The sequence below is a fragment of the Phocoena sinus genome, chromosome 17, assembly GCF_008692025.1.
Source record: "Phocoena sinus isolate mPhoSin1 chromosome 17, mPhoSin1.pri, whole genome shotgun sequence".
Lineage (NCBI taxonomy): Eukaryota > Metazoa > Chordata > Mammalia > Artiodactyla > Phocoenidae > Phocoena > Phocoena sinus.
The window spans coordinates 13,519,074-13,542,670 of record NC_045779.1 but is presented as its reverse complement, the minus strand read 5'-3'; the positions used below and the strand labels follow the sequence as shown (position 1 = coordinate 13,542,670).

Genomic DNA, 23,597 nt, shown 5'->3' with positions numbered 1-23,597 from the left:
AATACAGAGAGTGAGTTTTTTGTTTAATCACTAGTCTAGAAATTAGAGCTCACTTTATCATTAGCAGTGTGATCTTGGTTAAATTTCTTAATTTCTTTGATTTTCTTTTCTTCATGTGTATGTGTAAAATAGAAATCTGTGCAGACTAAGTTGTACAGTTGTCATATATAAAGTAATCCACGTAATCTTGCCAATTTGAAATAGCTAGAAAATGAGATAAAATAATTACAGTAACCTGATCCCAAACTCTTCCATGGATCCTCTTAATAGTATAATGTAGCTGCGAAGGGGTTGCATTTTGAAAATACAGATTCTCTATCAGTAGGTACATATAGTGGTACAATGCCATCAGAATGATGGGATTTTTTTCAAAAGTTAACTTTCAGAATATAAAACAAAAACATAAAATAATTATTTTTGAAATAGTGCATTTGGATTTTTATATTATTTTTCCGCTAAAATAAAAAAATGCATGTTATTAATGCTAGATCTATCTCAACTACACACATTCAAAACAAGAATTGAAATGAAGAAATAAAGGTGGCAAAGCTATACAAAAGCAGATGGAACACTAAAGCTCTAAAGCTCCAACCTGTGGAGGGTCCAACAGGAGTCTGATCGATTTACCTTGTGGAAGGATCATGAAAAGCAAACACACATATGCCTCTTATTTAGCATATGTTTTATCCATTTGGATGAAGACCCCCTTTCTCCCTTCCTGTTTTGCTGTAGTCTAAGGACTAAGTACAAGATCCTTTGCAACTAAGAATTGTATAAATACCTGAAGATCTATTCATAAACTGATCTCTAAGCTTCGAGCAATTTTATGAAATAAACATGAGACTTGCAGAATCTGAATGCGTTTTACGACTTCAAATATTCTTCACAGGATTATGTACATTTAGGAAAGCACCACCTGTCATGAAAACCATCTGAAACGTATTCATGATACTGAGTTAACAGACGTAGTAAACTTACTAAATGCAAAGACACCTTTGCCAAATCAACTAATGCTCGTCTGGGCAAGCGTCCCATCTAACATGACACTGTGCTCCAAGAGATCAATTAAAAAAAAAAAAAAAGACTGTACATAAACTGAGTAATGGGGGAAAAAAGAAAAAGAACTTCAATGAGTGGACAGCTGAAACATGTACAGCTATTTACATTTTTGGAAGTGGGGGTGAGGGAGGGTTTTAGCTGCTTAACCGAGAACAAAATCCCTTCCTTTGCAGGGATCGCTCGCACCTTGGCAGTGAGGCTGAAGAAACCTTTGGGCTCGATCATCTTCTCCACCACATTGCACTTGATCCCGGCGGTGCTGTCATACTCGTACACGACACCATACTCTAGGTGGACATTATCCACCGTCAGACTCACGTGCTCCTTCTTCCCGTCGATGATGGCCATGGTGTTGAACTTGTCAATTACCTCTGGAATAAAGATAATTTTAATTCAGCAAATTCGGGAAGGGTTTGTTAATCTCTTCAAATAATTTGAGTCTCTTTGAATAATTTTTAAAGAGTTCTTTAAAGGGTGACTAAATCTGCTGTGCTAAATGAGGCGTCTATTCTTGTTAACATTTTAAAAAATAAGAACATTAAAAAAATACATGATTGACCGATCCAAATCTTACCACTCTAATATGACTAGTCTTATCTTTGCACACCCATTTTGATCTATGGACCATATGTATGCCTATTTATACCTATATCAACATTAAACGTACAATTTTTTCATTAAAAGCATGCATAACTTAAAGTCAGGGTTCCTAAAACTGCGTCAAACATTGGATGAATATTTTCTCAAAGCTGAAAAAATACAGAAAACCATATTGAAGAAGCAGAAAGGAGATGGAATAATTATTTTTTTAAGCAGGGAGTGCCTGAATTTTCCCAAACAGCATCTTCTGAAGCTGACTCATTGCAAAAATGTGTCATTGTTCACTGTAATAAAATTTCCATCTGGAATGTATTCCTATAGGTTTTTGGCCAACGTTCAGTCAACTAGGGGAAAAAACACCTAAAGTCTCAAGCAAGAAACTGCTGAGGAATCTAACAGTAAATATTAAATAAGCGAAAAGAGAATATTAGCTTACTTAACACAATTAAGCCCTAGAATAGCAGAAACAGTAAATATAAAATAGGCAAAAGCAGGGCTTCCCTGGTGGCACAGTGGTTAAGAATCGACCTGCCAACGCAGGGGACATGGGTTCGAGCCCTGGTCTGGGAAGATCCCACATGCCACGGAGCAACTAAGCCCACGCGCCGCAACTACTGAGACTGCGCTCTGGAGCCTGTGAGCCACAACTGCTGAGCCCACGCGTCACAATTACTGAAGCCCACGCACCTAGAGCCTGTGCTCTGCAACGAGAAGCCACTGCAATGAGAAGCCCACGTACCGCAACGAAGAGTAGCCCCTGCTCTCCGCAACTAGAGAAAGCCCGCACACAGCAACGAAGACCCAACGCAGCCAAAAATAAATAAATAAAATAAATAAATTTATTTTAAAAAATAGGCAAAAGCAGAAAAATGGTTTTCTTTAAAATAATTAAGTCCAAGAATAGCTATAAATCAATTTCCAGAGCATCTCATTAACCCATTCTACCTTTCACCATGGCACCAATGATGATTAGCAAAAACTAACTATAAATGAGGAATAAAAGCCTCAAGATAAGGTCCTGAGATTTGTCCTGGTTTGAATAAATAAAAGAGCTGATTTAGCACTACAGCTTTGCTGCTCCAGTGAGACTGAAATATTCCTGATGTTGTTCATGATCTGAGAAGCTCCTCCCAAGTGCCCTTCCAGGAATGGAGGGAAAACCGCTTTTCCTAAGTACCCCCATGTGATTCAGTGTGCATAGCAAATTCTCCAGCTATGCTGGTTCGGAAGAAACTAATAGTACAATAAAAATGTCCAGAGACATCCACCAATAGTATAAGTGGAAAGATATCAAGAAAATGTAGGAGAGGATTCAAGGACTTCCATGAAAAAGTTCATAATGATATTTCAAGGTATTTGTTACATGTAAACGTAGTTGCCTCAGTCCCTTCACCCTTCGCCACTGAATACAGTGACCTGCAGGTTTGCTTCACTGAGAAAACAGAAGTGTCATGAGTCCTTATCAAAAGATCTCTCTCCCCGTCATACTCACATTATTAGTTTGCCTCCTTCATTACTGTAAGAATACAGTAAAAGTTACTTGAATCAAGAAAGTATTTTCAAAACAAGGACCTACTGTATAGCACAGGGAACTATATTCAATATCTTATAATAACCTATAATGGAAAAAACTCTGAAAAAGAATACATATATACGTATAACAATCACTTTGCTGTACACCTGAAACTTACACAACATTGTAAATCAACTACATTTCTATTTAAAAGAAAAGGAAAAAAAATGTATTTTCAAAGGAACTATGGACCTTCTAAACTAGGGCTTCTCATATTGTAATGTACATACAGATAAGATCTTGTTAAAATGGAGATTCCCATTCAGCAGATCTGGGGTGGGGCTGAGATTCTGCATCTCTGTCTTACTCAGGTGATGCTGATACTGCTGCTTTGTGAACCACAGTGGAGTGGGAAGGTGCACACAATGTTTAAACTCAAAATAAGGAAACATCATAACTTGGGTTTGAATCCTCATCCCACTGCTTCCTAGCTTGGGCACGTCCATTCACCTATACGGGTCTCTATTTCTTCTCCCATAAAATGAGAATGATGATAATCACACCTTTAATAGATTTTCGTTTTTGATGACTTGATGAGATAATCCACGTAAAACATTTAATAAAGTACCTAAGAAAGTGTCATAGCTATTCTATGTTAGTCACCAGCGATCATGACTTAGGGATTTGACGTGGTATCTATTTGAGATGACTAAGAAGTGGCTTGAACATATAAGGTTTTCAATAACTGGGATGCGGCAATGGCACAACGACAAAGAATACTATAGGGCAATGAGGAGAAAAAGGAGGAACCCACCTTCTACTTTACAGTCAAAAGCATCCCCTGCTTCATCTCCTGGGGGTTTGGAGTTAGACTTCTGAAGGTCTTCCTGAGCGCTCTCAATGCAGTTATAAACCCACTGAATGGAATCTTGCTGGAAATGAGGGGGAGAAAGAAACCTCAGAGGTATTAGTGCTTCCTGAAATGCATATCCATTTCATAAACCTGCTTCAAAAGGAGAGTTGACAATCTTACTTATTCTTTTAGTTTAAATACAATAAAATACAATAACATTTGAAAGAGAAGGAAAATCAATGTCAGAAACTAATAAAAAGTCGGTGGCATTATTTTTCAACAGGGACTTCCCTGGTGGGGCAGTGGTTAAGAATCCGCCTGCCAATGCAGGGGACATGGGTTTGAGCCCTGGTCCAGGAAGATCCCACATGCCATGGAGAAATTAAGCCCATGAGCCACAACTATGGAGCCTACGCTCTAGAGCCCACAAGCCACAACTACTGAAGCCTGCGCGCCTAGAGCCCACGCTCCGCAACAAGAGAAGCCACCGTAATGAGAAGTCTGCGCACCACACCAAAGAGTATCCCCCATCGCCACAACTAGAGAAAGCCTGCGTGCAGCAATGAAGACCCAACACAGCCAAAAATAAATAAATTAAAATAAATAAATTTAAAAAAAGATTAATAAGTCAGTGAGAATCTGATAGGATGATAAAGCTAAAAAAAAATATTTTCAACAAACTGACAAACTTTCTAAGCTTGAGATTTTTTCTTCCAAAGATAGATAGGCTTTTAAATAAGATGTATTTCCCAAATGTTTACATAAATGTTAGATGGGTACTCTTCTGAAGAAGCAATGGTCTATAATTGTACAAATGATTTAAATGCTCTCCTAACAGTCACATATGTTTCAACACATTTAATGGTTTTTGTGAATCAAACCAATAAGAAAATCGGAAGAACACCTTTCATCTCATGGGGTTCCCAACTGATATAACTAACTTTTAATCCTTCCACGTCATAAATCATCCTATATTTTCATTGAAGTAGCAGTTCCTGTCTTATTTAGATAAATGAGAGATGAAATGGCTACCAAGTAATGCTTTCAGGGTTGCATTACTACTTTATGTTTGTACTTTTCCTAGGTAAGATGATAAGCTGAGTTACACGACTGAAGTGTGATATAATTTGTACTATCCATTTCTCTCTTGTATTAACTTCACAATTGTGTTTGATTATTATATTGCTATCCATCATTAAAATGCTAGTTAACATTTAATCATTCACGTACACCTTGGTGACCTGTTGTGGCCTCCAAGTAACCACTTCCCCCAGAGTCCACACCTTTGTGTAGCTCCTTCTTACACTCATCCTGGGCTTGGTCACGTGATCTGACTCTTCAAAGGGAGAGCAGTAGCAAGCATGATGTAAAGAGCTGACTGCCTGTAATATTCCCTCTTGAAACCCAGATACCATGCAGAAAGGAGAATTCTGCTAAGGAATGGAAAGGAAGGCCAGGTGGAGGGGCTCTGGAGTGAGAGGACGTCAGGAGGGGAACCCCAGCACTAGTCAGTTCCCAGCAGAACAAAGCCACATCAGGACGAAGCCCTCACAGGAACCAACACCCAGTCAACCCGGAGAACCAAGAGAAACAATTAATCACTGTTGTTCTAAGTCACTACGTTTCGGGACAGTCTGTTTTGTGGCAATGGATACCCAATAGAGCATGTTATTCACTTAGTGAATTTTTCTGTCCGTTTATTGCTTTTCTTAATTATTTCACTGATCAACACGTCTCCAACAAGGAAGACAGGGGAAATGAAAAGAAATGAAACTCAAATCAATTTGGCTACCTTTTAAAATTTTGATAGAAGGGGAAAAATTTGATCATTTAAGTAGTATCTTTTTAAAACTTCATTTACTAATACAGTTCAATAAATATTTATTTATTAAACTACTGTCAACCCAAATAACCTACGCTTCTACGTGTGAATTCCAATCTGCTGTGCTCTTTTGACCTTACTAGTAAGCAAAATTGATCAGCTATTTTCTTGTGGGCTCAGTATTTTGCAGGATGTCAGTCCTGGCCTAGGAGAAAATAGCCACTCATCTTTCTGTTTTGGACACAAAGTCATATACTCAAATCTAGAAAAGAGTACTTCACCGAGCATGACAGAAAAAAATAGAAAGCCTGTCCTTTAAAATTCCTTTTGCACTCAATTAATTTGAGAGAATTTTCTCTTATAATCCAACACTCCCTTGTATCTCATGAGATAATAAGCTTTACTTATCAATTAGGATTCTAATTTTATTTTTGTACAGCACTTAAACTTTGGATCAGAGGACACTGCTTAAGATTTTAAGTAATGGCAAACACATATTGGTATTTTCTTTTAAAAGCTAAATCCAGCTACCTAAATAAAAATATATCCAACAGTCAATCACAGACCCTATAAAACCCACAATTTTTTCTTTTTCACAGAAGTTTTATAATAAACAGTGTAAGCATTAATAATTCATATATACAGATGGAGGTACAGCTGACCATTATAGATTCTAAGGCAATCACAAGAGTCAAGACCTTTGGATTTCAATTTGATAAACAGTTAGCTATTTGAAAACTCATCACAATGAAAATGAAAATAGCCCAGAGCACTTTTTAAATTGGTGACAATACTGTAGCAGCAAAATGTGGCCATTTAAGCAGAATCGATTATAACTAATTATGCAGATAAAACAAGCATTATGCGATTGAAAGTTCTGCACTTAAACGTGAACTTGTCAGTGGAAACCACAGACAGCCCTGGCACTATCCCATGCTGTCCCTGGGGCCTTCTGTGCAAGTTTGTGATCACAGCTACACCAGCCAAGGGTAGTTTACCTTCGTTGGTCTCCTGTACTTCCTGCAGGCCGTGACATGGGCAATAACACTGGCGTGTGTCTCTTTGCTGACATTGATTCCATTTACTTTGATGATACACTGTCCAGGGTGAAGACCAGCGGCTGCGGCCACAGTTCCTTTAAATACAAATGAGAAAACTGCCAAAAACTAATTTTAGGAATATGATTCATTTTTATTCCATATACCGTAAGGAAAGCAATTTTAAAATATGATAAACATCTAGCTAGCATGTTCTTGATGAATCTGGCTCTAACGGCAATGCCCTCTCAAAAATTCCCTGCTTGGGCTTCCCTGGTGGCGCAGTGGTTGAGAGTCCGCCTGCCGATGCAGGGGACACGGGTTCGTGCCCCGGTCCGGGAAGATCCCACATGCCGCGGAGCGGCTGGGCCCATGAGCCATGGCCGCTGAGCCTGCGCGTCCGGAGCCTGTGCTCCGCAACGGGAGAGGCCACAACAGTGAGAGGCCCGCGTACCGCAAAAAAAAATTCCCTGCTTTTTAACTGGCCATTCAAACTGTGTTGAACAAATATCTTCCCACCCCCTGAAGAATTAGTTTGAAGAGATACCGTGAAGAAACCTTTATAATGCTAATCAGTTATTTTCCCTTTCAAATGTCTAATCGATCTAATTTTCTAAATATGCATATATAATGGCACAATGAGAAAGCCAGAAATACAGGCCTTTTTACACTTCCTTTAGTCTACAAAATCTCTAAATATTTCAACAGTATTCACTTTCATTTTTTAAAATGCCAACAATTAAAAGAAATTCTTAAGGAAAAAAATCAAGTCAATTAGCAAATAGGAGTGGACTGGATTTGCTAAGAAAAACAAGACTTCAGGATATGTACAAAGGGTCAGGAACCAGACAATTTGTGGAGAATAAAATTAATCAGAAAACATCAACTGTCCATCATTTATTTGCAGAGATATAGTGGCATATCCTAACAGGTGAGCTAAGATTTTCAGAACCTTCCAATCATTACTATTTGATATTCTGAGCAAATCAACACTTACAAAGCACCATTGCTAAATACAATGTACATAATTAACATCAATGATTATAAAACTTATCATAAGTATGTTAGAAGAGCTTTCCTTTGTAAGCAATTTCTCCCATCAAGGAATTATTAAACATCTTAAAGAACATAATTTATATTCAAGAAGACAGTATACATGTCTTCTCACTAAAATTCACTCCCGGAAATATTAAGTGGTTTTCCTGGATTGAGCTGAGTCTTGAGGGAGGGAGAATCGCAGCAGAAAGAACAGCCTAGAATCTAAAAAAAAGGGTACAAATGAACTTATCTACAGAACAGAAACAGAGTGACAGATGTAGAAAACAAACTTATGGTTACCAGGGGGTGGTGGCAAGGAGGGACACCCTGGGAGACTGGGAATGACATATATATACTACAATATATGAACTAGATAGCTAATAAGGACAGGGGACTCTATAGCCCAGGGAACTGTACTCAAGTCTTCTGTAATGGCCTATATGGGAAAAGAATCTAAAACACAGTGGATGTATGTATATATATAAGTGATTCACTGTGCTGTACACCTGAAGCTAACACAACACTGTAAATCAACTCTACTCCAATAAAATTTTTTTAAAAAGAAGAAGGAGAAGAAAAAGATCCTGAGAAAAGGCACTGAGTCAAGAATAACCTGGACGTTTGGGACCACAGGAGCAGTCAGTGTGAGCTTAGAATGAAAGTGGGTGAGAGAGACTGGAGAGCAAAGCAGAGGCAGGTTGTGAAGTCTCTGTGCGCTTTGCGTGAAGTCCTGAGTGTGAACCTTGCTATACACGCAAGAGGAAAAACATTTAAGAATTTTAAGCAGAGAAGTGACATGATCGCTCCCAACCCCCGCCTACACAGAGGATGGATCATCGGAGTTTAAGTCAAAAATCAAAATCACAGCAAGCATCCACTGCAACTTCCCAGGATGGAATTAACGTAGCTTTAATTATAAAGGGGAGAACGAGATCAAGTTTCTGATGTTTGATGATGGTGTTGACGGAAAGGCTCTAGTCTGCACTCAGGATCACTCCTGTGCCTTCGGACTCAGTGGCTGAGTAGACGGAGTTATTTAAATAAAGAGAGAATACAGAAGGTAAAGCAGCTTCAGAGAATAGATAAAAAGTTCAGTTGGGGATAATACTGGGTTTCTTAAGGTGCCAAAGGTGCATTTAGGTGGAGATGTTTAATAAACAATTAGATCTAGGCTATAGGACTCAAGAGATCTGGGTGGGAGAAAGAGATTTAGAAATCCCCAGCGAAGAGGGTCAATATGATTGTTTATGGAGAACAAGAAGGCAAAGAAGAGAAGAGAGTGCCAACAGTTCAGGGGTCAATAGATGAAGAGCTGGCAGAGGAGGGGTAGGAGAAAAATCTGAAAAGTACCATCTCAGAAATCAAGATAATGAACGTTTTAGGCCAACGGGAGCAGTCAGTTTAAACAAATGCAACAGAATATTCAATTAAGACAAGAACTCTCAATGTCCACTGTATTTTCCAGTTAAGTCCATGATTACTCTTATAAGACATGGGTTACTCTTGGAGACATGGGTAGGAGGTGGGAGGAGATGTCTATAGCCCTGGGCTAAAATTCAAATAGGAAGTGAGGAAGGGCCAGCCAAAATAAAGACCAGCATTTCAGGAAGTTTGGCAGGACAAAAATAAGTTCTGAGAGCATTACTCTAGAGCGAAGGGTCTCAATCTTTGACGTGCATACAGATCACCTGAGGATCTTGTTAAAATACAGATTCTGATTCAGTAAGTCTTAGATGGGGCCTGAGATTCTGCATTTCTAACCAGCTCCCAGGTGATGCCAACGTTGTAGGTCTGTGGACCACACTCTGTGTAGCAAGGATCTAGAGAGGAAAATATGGGAAGAGGGAAGGTTTTGTATTTGCTGTTCAGTTTAAGACAGTTTTGTTTCTTTGTTTTTTCAATGAGAAACAACTGAGCATGTTTATAGCCTCTACTATAGTAATCCAGTGAAGAGAAACATTGAAAATTCTGGAATCGGAATATCTGACAGTGCAATACCCCAGAGGAGGTATCTGAAGGGGTGGACTCCAGAATATCTGTAGGGATATTAACCTTGAACTCCAGAGAGGAAAATGGAAGACCTCTTCCTCTAGACTAGGAGAAAAATTGGTGATGGTAAAACAGCCAACAACGTGTGCAAAAAAAAGGTGTGGGACTTGGAGGCCTTCATACCTGGGAGCCTGAATATGTCTGTGAGGTGAAAAAGGAAGTCATCATGGGGGACAGGAGGCAATAATGAACAGAAAAAGAGACAGCTGATCAGACACATAAAAAGACTGCTGAGTAGTGACAGGGGCACAGTAAAAGATAAGACAGTGAATTGGGATGATACTAATTCCATATCCATGATAGATTTTTCCTAGCTGCTCAGGAGAAAAAGCGAAGAATGTAGTTAGGTTTATCCAAAGCTGAAATAAGGTGACCTGGATGCACTTGAGGGATAAGCACAAGAGGACCCTGGATGCACCTGAGAGACAGGGATGAGAGGACCCTAACAATGCTGAGAAGAGTGATGGAAGTGCCCCACCACGGGGATAAAGCTGGCTAAGGAAGGAAGTGGCACTTTGAGGGAGAAAAGGAGAAGGATCCCGAGACTGGAGGTCCCAACGGAATTCTGTTTACCATTTTTTATTGAAGAAGCAACCAAATTTCAAAGCAACCAGATAAGAGACCCAAAAAAAGAGACTGTAGTCAGAAAATGGCATATTAGAATTGTAGATTCCACAGGTGAAAGTCCCATTATTGATATGCTCTAGTGTGTGACCATGGGAAAGGGCTGAAGAAGAAAAATGGGAAAGAAGTTTCTTTTTCTTATGGCAAAATTACAGTGCAAAAGGAAACCACAGACTGATACCATATTTAATATACACTCGAAAGGAAAAGCACATGAGTCTTTCTTTTACTCTTCAGGAGCAAAAAGCATAGTAACCAGAATTGGCCCTATCCTATGATTAAGTTCCCAAAATACAACCCTGCTCTCTAAAAGATACTGTGATAGGGAAACAGACACAGTTTGATTCACTTAGGTTTTCGGTTATTTCATAGTATCAATAATGTGACTGGCTCCTTTTTGGTTTAGTGAAAATGAAGGAGATATGTGATGTATCAAATATCCCATTTCGGTATGCAATGAATCCCATTTCAGTTTTATAATTTTAATGAGTTACTGGACACATTTTAAGTGTCTATTAATCTATGTGTTTTAAAATTCTGAGGGAAAAGACAAGTTTTGAAATAAGATTAATTTTTATCATACATACACTAATGAAAGCAATTTCATAATCTAATAGGGGTCTAGCTAGTATATTCTTGATAAATGTGATTCTGATAGCAATGTCCTCTCAAATTTTTCCAGTCTAATATTGGAGTGATCATGTTAAGATGCTCTGCAGTTCACGTATCTTAGTGATGAAAAGCATGTATGTCTCCTGTTAAGATAAACACATGGCTTCGTATGCTCAGTGATCCTTCTTGCTACAGCAGCAATTCATTTACTACGGTCAGCAATGTGGGATCTAACAGTTATTCCCTTAAATCACACTACTGTTAGCATAAAATTTAAAAGTACATATGTTAACAAGAGATATAAAAGGCTGATTTGCCTATCAAACAAAAAGAGAATAAAATATAAACATAAGTTTTGGGTCACATAAATTATTTAATTTAAAATGCATTTTATGCTTTATAAAATGCGTGGCTTATGAGAATAAAGTAATCATATAGCAAAAGACGTTATATAAAGGAAACAGATCATTCTTAAGCCCAAACACTCACATCTCTGAATTGCTGACAAAAATATACTAATTTGCCGTCAGAGAAAAATACAAAACCTTAAAGTCATTATATCCTTTGATTAAACTAAAGCATGCAGAAAAGCGAGACCGGGAAGCATCATTCTCTTATGAATTTTTAACAATGATAAATATGTCTTACAATTTGAAGAGCTTTTTTGAAAATATTGCTTTAGAAGTATACTATCATTGAGCTAATACAGTAGAAATACCAGTGAGAAAATTCACAGCAACACGATTATGCACTTTTAAACATACTGTTTTTCAGCAGGGAGTATCCAAACCTGCTGGCAAGCTGGTTATCACACGGGTTGGATTTCTCACCTCTTCCCACCGCATGCACCACCGAAGGGCCGTATCCTCGGATCTGGAAGCCAAGTCCCTCCGCTGAATCTGGGATTTTCACTGTCCTAAAGCCAATCAAAAATAAGGTAAGATGATTTTAAAACACCACAGTTGGTTGAAACAATAGTTGTCCACACCTTTATTCAGTCCTTCAGTAAATGCGTATCATAGTCTCCCGTGTGAAAGACACTGGGCTGGACAAGCATGGTGGGTGCCCTTCCAGGGGCCCAGAGCAGGCACGCCACCCTGAGTTCCTCCACGGAACACAGTCGTTGTGCAGAATATCCTGAACAAAGGCTCTGGGGTCAGACAAACCTCGCTTTGAATCTTGATTTAGTCACTTCATAGTTGGATAACTTGGAAAAACTCCTTAACTGAGCCAGTTTCCACGGAAAGATGATGATGTTAACATTACTTTGCAGGGTGTCAGTGGAGACGAAAAGAGAAAGCTCTGGTAAACTGCCCCGCTGTGAACTATGTAAATACTTAGTAAAATGGACGCTTCTCTCCTTAGTTTACTCTGACAAAGAAGGCATCAGTGCGCTGCAAAATCTCATCGTTAAAATTAATATAAAAGAAACACAGGGTTCACACGTTTCTACCTGTTGGGAACTTCAGCAAAGAGCGACAACAAAGAGCTGGTTTTAAAGAACAGATCTGTCAAACACAATATCAAAAGAATTTAACAAATATGATTAACTTTTGTGTTTATTCAGTGGAATTTTAAAAGGATAACACACCAAAAGGTAAACCAGAATAAGAAAAGCTATATTTTTTGTTTTTTGGTTTTTTTTGCAGTACGCGGGCCTCTCACTGTTGCGGCCTCTCCCGCTGTGGAGCACAGACTCCGCACGCGCAGGCCCAGCGGCCACGGCTCACAGGCCCAGCCACTCCGCGGCACGGGGGTTCCTCCTGGACTGGGGCACGAACCCGCGTCCCCTGCATCGGCAGGCAGACTCTCAACCACTGCGCCACCAGGGAAGCCCGAAAAGCTGTATTTTTAATGAATCCACATGGAAAAGAAGATGAAGAGATGGAGACCTTGAGTCAGCCGTCATGGCAAACCAGGGACGGATGTCCCACTGGTAGTAATCAACGAACTACTCCACGGAAGGAAGGCAGAAATCAGAAAGCAACCGTGAAAAGCAGAGAACACGAGACAAGACAGAACATCATAACAATAAAAATGAGTTTAAATAAACTGCCAGGGAGAGCAAAGACAAATGAATACAACCCAGTACATTTCGACGGATGGCCCGTGACGCCCCAGAAACAAGTGTTTTCCAAAAGACGATGAATTAATCATGAACTAAAAGTTGGCAGCACTTCAAGGGCACATTAGACAGAATCAGAAGTTAGGTACAACAGCACTTATTTGCAGTCTATGAAAGAGCAACACCGCATCTAGAAAACTCGAGAAAGCCATACACGGCCGGCCCTTAGGGCTGAACGCAGGGGCTGGCCCCGCAATTTAAAATATAACTCCGGGGCTTCCCTGGTGGCGCAGTGGTTGAGAGTCCGCCTGCCGATGCAGGGGACAGAGGTTCGTGCCCCAGTCCAGGAAGATCCCACGTGCCACGGAGCGGCTGGGCCCGTGAGCCACGGCCGCTGAGCCTGCGCGTCCGGAGCCTGTGCTCTGCAACGGGAGAGGCCACAACAGTGAGAGGCCCACGTACCGCAAAAAATAAATAAATAAATAAATAAAATAAAATATAACCCCAGCAGGCATTCAGGCATTCCGTGATAGAAATGCAAACTGTCTGTTCTAGGGAAGCCTGAAAATGTTATTATAAATTAGATTACACACTATGAAGTGATCTGTATATTGGCAGCACAGAGGTTACGGAACTAATTCATCCTGTATCCTTAATTAAACACTTTGATGGATAAGGCTGTATCTGCTTTCTTTGAACATCACCTTGGCACTACTGTGTGTCAAAGGTACACTGGAAGATGGAAGATAGAACTGACTGAGGAAAAGAAAAGGGAATAAATACATCTTCTGAGCATGAAATCAAAAACAGAGGTAGCTCATGCTTCTCTATGCTACGAATGACAGTTCACTTTTGCTGAAATAACTTGGAGCTATCTGGCCATGGTGAATTATTGTTGCTTTTGGACTGCGAAAAATTCATAGTGAACTCTCAAAACTCTTTCTGAGTAAGGTCTTCTATCTTATATTGCTAAGCAAGGCTGATCTTACTCTAATCTTCAAGAAGATGATGATATTTTTTCTTAACAAAATTTATACAGAGCACCGTGAGATGCATTTTGTTCATAATACTGGGCTCTCTTCATAAAACGACCTTTGGAAAACATGTTCCCCTTCTGGGATCACTATATGATTAAAAGAAGAATTAAATTTATACAAGAGGAATGCTCATTTCCTGTAGGAAAATAAGTGCACTAAATTATCTGCTACAACGCCTTCTGAAACATTCCTTGATGTTATCAAATGTAAAATACAGCTAGGTTCAAAAGAAAAATTCTGTTGTATTTACCCGTCGTATTTTGCCTTTTTCCCCCCAAACAGAATACTACATAAATTATAAGTAGCTATTATAAGAAAATATGAGAATGGTTTATAGGAATCATATGTTAGAATAAGGACATATGAAAGGAAAGGTTATAATACTTCAGACAAATTAAAAATAAAAAGGAAAAAATTGAGTACTCCATCCTCAAAACAGTTTTGAAATAAAATGTAAAATGTGCTCTTGATGTAATAAAGAAGCAGTGAAAAAAATTAAAATGAGAGAATAGATAAGCGTCACAGATAACATCACTGGAATACATACTATGTGTGGAACACCTGAATATGTTATTCTTTTCTTTTTTCTTGTTTAATGCTACCTTTCATAATGTACCCAGCACCTCATAGGTGCCCAATACATTTTACTTATTTATTTATTTATTTTAACATCTTTATTGGAGTATAATTGCTTTACAATGGTGTGTCAGTTTCTGCTGTATAACAAAGTGAATCAGCTATACATATACATATATCCCCATATCTCCTCCCTCTTTCATCTCCCTCCCACCCTCCCTATCCCACCCCTCTAGGTGGACACAAAGCACCGAGCTGATCTCCCTGTGCTGTGTGGCTGCTTCCCACTAGCTATCTATTTTACATTTGGTAGTGTATATGTGTCCATGCTACTCTCTCACTTCGTCCCAGCAAACCTAGATTTGTTTAATATTCTTAGCACCTCTGTGACATAGGCACTCTTATTATCCCCATTTTTTATGGATGAGTTTGTTGAAGCAACACAATTAGCAAGCAAATGGTGAAAGAGAGGCTTGAACCTGGACGGGAGATATCGGGTTTCAGATACTGTGCAGCAAACATGGACGGAAGAGAGTCAAAAGACCCAGGTTCCAACCCTGCTCATCTAGCAATTAATTCTAGGACTGAGGATCTGCCCCTTTCTATTCAGTATTAAAGCTGATGACTTCAAAGTCCTCTAAATTGAAATGTCTATGATCAGTGAAAAGTATTTGCTGGGTTAAATCAGGGGCAAGGGGCCATGGAGAGGGCCTTTAGTTTACTAATGATCGCTTTGGAATACTACTGCCTCAGTCCTTTCCAGTCTGTCCTTTACCTTTTAAATGCCCTCAAATTGTCCAGAGCTTGGCAACTAGATAGCCTCATCCTAGATAGGGTTGGAGAAAGGGTGACTAATAGATCATAATTAGGTTTAGAGAGAAAACACTGTCATGGTTATTTGCTGCCCTGCATCTCAAAGTCTTCCTAAATTACTAACTTTAATGAGTCCCTCTCACTCCTTCAGACCCCTTGGTAAGCTGTGGGTAGAAGCTAAAGCCTCTACCTTGATGACACCGCAGAATCTAGCCCATTACACTGCACTTTAACTCTTAAGATAAATGATGGACCCAGCTATTGCTGAAAATATATACTAAGGTAGGGAAGAATACTATACCATGTATACTTAGAATATTTTTATAAGTAGTTAAAATAAACCTTTTTGTTTCTGAAGTGGTAACCTTCATTTATCTTCAAATTAATGAAGTTGCTTATTACTATTAAAATAATACACTTCAATTTTAAAGAGTAATATTGATATAATCATAGTACATTAAGACATTATGCTAAGCACTTTATGTATATTCTCTCAATTAAGAAATCAGTTAAACAAATCATGGAAATCTAATACAGGAACACGAGACCATCAATGATTTGCAGACAAAAAGCTAATGTTTTCCAAGTATATCCATAATATCTTGTTAATTTTTTTCAGCCCCCCCAGATCATTAATCACGTTCCCATTTTATAAATACCTGATTGTATGTACGTGTGTCAATACTTAGAAAAATCAACTAGCACTGAATTTCAAAAAAATAACAATGGTCATTTATGGATAATATGATTATAAGAAAATGTCTTCCTTTAGAAAAACCTGTACTCACTAACTTTTCTATAATAAACGTAAGTTATTTTTCTAATCATAGGTAGGTAGACATATTTTTTTAACATAATGGACATATTACTAAGTCCATGAAAGCATGGAAGTGTCTGTCACCCAGGTTTGATCCCACCTCCTGTGAACATTTAATCGTAAATGGTATCATAGTCCCTGAAATTCTTAGAGCTGAACATGGCAGAATAAAGTTTCCATTGCCAAGTGTCCCACTAGTTTTCTTCACTCATAATCAAACTCAACCCAACCCAGCCCAGAAAAATTGGGGCATCAAAAGGAAAATATTATTCTGTTGAAACTACCTGATTTAAGTAGCAAGCATTTAACCATCATAAGCAACGTATTTTTTCCCATTATTTACAGACCGGTATCAGTGATGTTGGTGACGTTTAAATGTGCCAAGCAGTGAGATGCTTAATTCCAGATGTTCACTCTTAACTTTTCTATTTTATTCACCTATGTCTAATTTTTTTAAAAACCGCACATAAGTTATACAACTTACTCTCTTGGCTTTGTGCTCACAAGAACTCTTAGAGGTTTTCTGCTATTTAAGCATGATTTCAGGAAGCAATCCACTTCATTGAAAGGTCTCATAAAAACCAGGTCACCATTAATAGCAAAAATCTTTTTCCCAACTTCCATGCCAGCCATCTAGGAGAGAAACAACAACAACAACAAAAATCAAATTTTATTTTAATAAGGAACCTATTTTTTCACAGAATTAGAATCTGAAAGGGTCTAGAACTTAGAGATTTTGACATTTTAACACATCAGCAATGTATTCATACAATGTCACAATACAGAACTGTGGAAGAGATAACACAGTTATTCTCTTTGACCTACTTTTAAATTTGATCACCCATCTCTACTGAAATTCTCCTCCCTCCCTCCCTCCAGGACTTAACACTGTACTTCTCCTGTAACCCTTTTTTCTGTTGTATTTTTTAGTTCTTATTTCATCCTTTTAACTACAGTCAAACCCCAGGTTAAGTTTTTGCCTGTGTTTTCCATCTATATCCAAATAACTGAGAGAGTTTCAACCTCTATATAGACATGGATAACAACCAAATATACATCTCTAGCCTGACATAGCATAGGGGACCACAGGGCAGGAGAGAGAAATGGCCTGGAACCAAGGAAGAGCTCCAACAGGCACAGATCACAAGATGCTGGAAAGATGACAAGGAAGACATTATCTCTCCACGCCAACCAGGCCAATCTTCTTAACCAACCCTACTGCCTGTAAACTATATACTGTTTTGGTTACCAGCCAAATGACGAAAACCCGGGAGAGGGCATTTTATTGGTGGCAGAGTCAGATGAAGCTGGGCTCCAAGAACACCCTCTGAAAATGACTGGGGAAAACATTTCCTCATCATAGAAAATAATAAAAAACAGTCATTTGTTGGCCAGGCCCACCAACAGAGTATGGGCTGAGCAGAGTTATTTTGTTTGAAATTAATATGCTGTACATAGAGCTTTGTCTTGCACGAGGTTGGTAAAAGACAGAGACCTTGGGCGCCAGCAAATAAGGTAAGTGACAGTTTGCTACTAACTTTAAACAGGCTCAAAGTTAAAAGCCATGCTTCATTCATTTTCTCATTCTTTATTAAAAATTTATAAATTGAGACATTTGCTTGAGGATTAAGCATTTTATAAGCCAGGCAGAGGTAGGAATACTTTTAACCTGACATACTTGGGATATAACATTAGAAGGCACGTTCCATGAGGGCAGAGAACTTTGTTTTGTTCACTGCTGTGTTACCAGAGCCTAGAACACTGCTAATCACATAACAGGCACTAAATAAATATTTCTGAATGAATGAATGATCAGGAGATTCCTTTGTTTAAAAGTCTGGTACGGTGAGAATACATTAATCCATTTATCGGCATTAACCCAATAAGAAAATAAACGAAAGCATGTGCTTTACTCATGGAAATTGTACTTAAATAAGACAATCAAAAGTGATAGGAAAATAGAAGATACAGCCCTAGATTTAATGGAAGAATCATGTGACATACACAATACAGTCCCACCCTATGCAGTCTCCACAGGGCTGCAGGCTAGAATCAGACATGGAATAAGCCACCTGGACTCCTAGGAGGTCGACAGTTCAAGCTGTAGATCTCTACAATACCTCCTCCCACTAGCCTTAAGTACCCAGACAACCTCTGTCACAAACCCAACAGTATTTAAAAGAACCTCAGAATAAGATTATTCAGAAACATTATTTTCCATAAAGATACTTAAAGGCTGATTTCACTTTGTGTAAAACTTTTATGTTTGTATGTTACGGACAAAGTTAAATAAAAATGCTAATTTACATTACCTCAGCATTAGACCCCTTTTCTACCAACTTTATTATTGGAACTTTATTTTTGTCTTCTAACCCAAAACCATAGCTGCCTTCATTGGATTTAATCTGAAATGCAAAATATTAACACTATTAATAAAACAACTATGAAAAAACTTACAAATCAAACAGAATGAAATAATATGTTGCATCACTGTCAAACATGTTTATGTAATCTCCTGTTAATGTCTAAGCAAGAAGAAAACCTGCAGAGCACAGTAACAAACTTACCAATAATGATTTGGCTATAACATTTTCTACAACTTTTAAATCATGTTTCATCAGTCGATGTTTCATATTTGATCCTTCCATTTCCTCATCAGCAAAAAAGCGGAAAAGTAAGGGTTCGTCTTTGAATTCACTTTTTTCAAGGACTATGGAAACAGAGAGAGATTCAAACTGTTTCAATTACCCCCAAATTGACCTCAGTTTCCATACTGACAGACCCTTCAGACCCCTAAATTAATACCCTGTCCCATTACCTAGAACAAGTTACATTCACAAATATCCCAATAACCCTTTTTTATTTCTTTCTATAATTTCAAGCCAATGTTTCCTTTAGATTACTATTACCTAAATAATTTTGAATTTTTAAAATAAGTAATTTTTTTTTATTGTTAACTTTTTTTCTTAACCAAGTCTGCCACCTTTCCAGATTAAAACCCAACTTTAAGTCAAAGATTATATTGAGTCCAAAAATGTATGCAGTTCAAAACACAGAAACCTACAGTGTTTCAAATTTGTAGTAAACATTTTAAGTAAAAACACAAAAACATTTCTGTTTTTAATATCCTGCACAATTATGGGAAAATTCAAATGGGTTAACTGTTGCCCTTACGTGTGTGAGCAATTCCCACTGTGGTTGCTTTTATTCCAACCCTTCAAACCAGAAAGATGTCTTCTGGGTGAAAAGTGATTTTAGTTCCCACTAATTCCTAGTTCTTTTCTGTAAAAACATTATTCTCAAATAACCTTATTTCTGCAAAGGTCAGTTTCTTCCCTTTTATCTGAACATTAATATTTCCCCCCAAAGTCCCTAAGCTTCCTGGCAAGCTCTCATGATATAAGGTATATGTTTTGTTAGCCTTTTTAAAAATAAAGCTAAATACTAATAGAAAGAATTTGTACTCAGTGAGGACCTGACAACTGTCAAAGTGTCTTAAAAGAGAAATCTTCTCTATTTCTCCTTATCTACCCTTATACCCTAAAACTTACTTGTTGAGACAGGTTGAATCACTGAGTCAGGGATCTAAGATCTGCAGTCCCAGGGCACAGAAGAATTTTAGGCTTTATCATAAGACAGACCGGGAGCTCAAATTCCAGGTATGGGACTGATTCTGAGTGAAACACTAGGAAAGTTACTTAAACTCCTTGAACTTCAGTTTCCTCCCCGGTAAAATGCAGGCAGTAAAACCTTCTTCATAATGTTGGATGAAACTAAAATGAGGTAATAAGTGTAAATAACTTGGCTTATAGTAGGCAACCAAAAATGACAGCTTTTGATTTCATTATTTTAACGGAGGTCCAAATCACAATTGTTGACTAGTTGTATGTACGAACTGACCCTTGAATGAAGGACTGGTTGGCAACGTGAGTTAACAAATGAAACTACCAACCACAAATTAAAAGGTAACACAAGTTGTACGTGACAAGAGAAATGAGGATATAATTGAGATCGAGTTAGGTCTTGCCTACATGACCTAAGCAGTTTCCCAAAACCCACATGGTGTTTCTGCTACTACTGTTTTCCTCCACCAAATAGTCTAAAGGCAGGGAGAGAGAACATCAGTAAGGCCACGAATGAGCGGAACTAGCTGTGCTTTACTGACAGAGACTTTCGTAGGGAAAACCTTTATTGTAACTCAATATTAAAAAAAAAATATTTAGATAAAATTGCTGCTTGTTGATACTTTAAAAAGAAAAATAATCAAAACCTTTGAAGGTTGATATTATAGTTTTAATCCCCTATAATGATGTCATTCCTTCCATTCCATTGTTGGCTCTTCAAAGACAGATATTTCCCCTATCACAACTCATACAGTGGTCCAGAGATACTAGAATGTTACGGAATTCCCAAAGGAATATACGATAACCAAGGATGCTCTCAAAATCGCTGTTAACTTTTGCTGTACTTCTTTTCTTTGGAAAGAGGTAACAACTTTGAGTATAATTGACAAATAGGTACAAGACCTATCAAATATACACATATGCAAATATTAACAATGAAGAGAGATTGTTTGGGTTTATGGAATCTATAAGATGGTATGAATAGAGAGGGAAAACTAAGTTTCATTATTTTTGTAAATTGAAGGGAAATGAAGTCATCAAACAAGAAAGAAATTCAATCTTTAATTAGTAGCCAAAAAGAAACAGATTTTTTCCCAGAGATTTATAATTTTGTTCTCTGAGATAATTTTGAAAGCATTTTTCTAAAAATAACAATAAATGTTCAGATTAAATGCTCTCATTTAATCATTCTAATATATACTGACATTCAAAAAAGAAAACATGGGTCTGACCTAAAATAGTTTCAAAGAGATATATCAGCTTTTTTTTTTTTTTTTTTTAGAAACTTCTAGCTCAAGCTGTTGCTTTTTTGGGATCAGTCGAGAAAAACAGAAGAGAAGTAATGGCAACTGGTAGATAAGAGTCGTTAGACACAGCAAAGGCACCAAAGCGACATTGAATGCAGACGTGGTGACCCAAGAGGGACACGTGGCAAGACCCAGACAGTCTTGCTGGTTTGTCTCTAGATGACTTCCCTGGAACACTGAGACACTCCCAGTGTCCTAACAAAACAAAACAGTGAAATACATCTGTAAGCTTCCACAATAACAATCCCTACCGTGGTGCATAAATCCACTGTCACAGAGTCCAACGCCAAATATCATTGCCTCTTCTCTGGTGCGGCAATCCCCCTGTTAACCACAAAAGCCCTGTACAAGTTAATAGGCAACTGAAGATTCTGCTGCATCTAAACCGCGATTGACATTTCAGCACCGTACTGACAAAGCCATTCATACATTAGGACAGACGCTGCTTTCATAAGGCCACGATCCATCTAAGGCTTATAAAACATTCACTTGATTATGAAAATATCTTCTTCTGACATTACATAAAAAATAAAGATTTCATACTTCTTGAGAAAAATCATGTCTTATTTAAAAGGAAAAATACACAGGTAACTAAAATGTATTGCTACCACAAATGATCCCTTTCTCTTATGTCTTTGACCTTATATCGCAATTATGTATCAAGGAAATATCCTACATATTGAAAACTCACTAAATAAAACTTGCTAAGTAAAAATTATTATGCGTGATCTCAGCTATCACCTCCCTTCCACAAAATGGCCTTGCTCTTTAAGTACCCCCAAAGAAACCTACTAATCTAGGGTGACTCGTAAGACCCTAAGAGTGTGTTGTTCAGTGAAGTCAGCAAATGCAAGCTTCTCTATCTTGCCAAAAAAAAAAATCAGCTCATATAACTGATCCCCAAAAGAAAGCCCAATGCAAACTTTTGTTATGATTTTTATCTAGAAAACGTCTATTTTATTCATTTAAGTATGAATTCATATACAGTCTGCCCTCTGTCACCACGGGTTCAGCATCTGAAGATTCAACCAACCACGGATCAAAATTATTCAGAGAAAAAAAATCCAGAAAGTTCCAAAAAGCAAAGCTTGAATTGCAGGACCAGACACTGTTTACACAGTATTTACATTACATCAGGTATTGTAAGTAATCTTGAGATTACTTAAAGTACATGGGAGGTTATTTGCAAATACTACTCTATTTTATGTAAGGGACTTGAGCATCTGTGGATTTTGGTATCTTCAGGGGTCCTGGAACCAATCCCTCGTAGATCCCAAGAGGGCCGACTGCATATGAATATATATGTGTATATGTATGTACGTGTGTCTATATGTCATGACGGTTGTATGTTTTACACTTTAAGAAGTGCTTTCTTACATATTATCTCATTTTTCCTAGTCCTATGTTTTAGCTCTTAGGTACAATACTCTACCAAATCCATCCCCTCTTCTCTCTGGCTTCTATTTCATTTCTATCTCAACACCCTAACCCAGTGTTTCTTCATTTCACTTCTAAATTGCCATAATTTTTTCCTGTACTTTCTCTAACTTATTGCCTTTATAGAATTAAGCTTCCTTACACAGGAATATCACGTTCCAAAACTTTACACTGACTCTTTTTTAATAATCGTAAAATATCAAAATTTTCTGTTGGGCTTTCCAGGCCTCCCATAATCCTAACTTCATTCTACCCCTCCAGCCTCATTTTCCAAAGGTGGGGTCACCTTCACTCTTGTCAAGCTGGCCCCCCCAATTGTCACCCTTCACACATTTAAATTCTACCTATCTGTCTATCAAGGACCAAAACAAGTGTCACCTCATGCTGTGACAACTCCACCCCTCGCTAATCCTGTTAACTAACAAGACATGTATAATCTGTATCTTTGGACAACGCATCTGTGCCCTTTTCAAAATATAGCTGTTACGTAACTTTTACGAATTCACTCAAAAGATTTTTTTTTCTGCCACAGTGTGCCAAGTGCTACAGAGAGTAAAGCACTCAAACAAAAAATACTTCCCTGCCCTCCAGCAATTCAAATCTGGTGAAGAACTTAGTCACTTAAAATATGGTATATAAGAAGTACCATCATCCAAAAGCTATCAGATCTAGACTATACTCCAAACAACACATAGACTATCACACTGGAGTCAGT

General features: G+C 38.0%; 1 protein-coding gene across 2 annotated transcripts in view; it reads right to left on the bottom strand.

The window, feature by feature from the left end:
• Positions 1–23,597, bottom strand: part of PREX2 (phosphatidylinositol-3,4,5-trisphosphate dependent Rac exchange factor 2) — a 208,401-nt gene that overhangs the window by 131,681 nt on the left and 53,123 nt on the right. The window contains exons 14-21 of one of the 2 annotated variants that reach the window (XM_032610542.1): positions 21,697–21,769; positions 19,083–19,225; positions 18,828–18,920; positions 17,000–17,148; positions 12,038–12,123; positions 6,846–6,982; positions 3,987–4,104; positions 1,246–1,430 (exon numbers count right to left, since the gene is read on the bottom strand). In XM_032610542.1, coding sequence (XP_032466433.1) covers positions 1,246–1,430; positions 3,987–4,104; positions 6,846–6,982; positions 12,038–12,123; positions 17,000–17,148; positions 18,828–18,920; positions 19,083–19,225; positions 21,697–21,769 — 984 coding nt within the window. Of the gene's footprint in view, positions 1–1,245; positions 1,431–3,986; positions 4,105–6,845; positions 7,004–12,037; positions 12,124–16,999; positions 17,149–18,827; positions 18,921–19,082; positions 19,226–21,696; positions 21,770–23,597 lie in introns of both variants that reach the window. The other variant, XM_032610541.1, reaches the window with a different exon arrangement.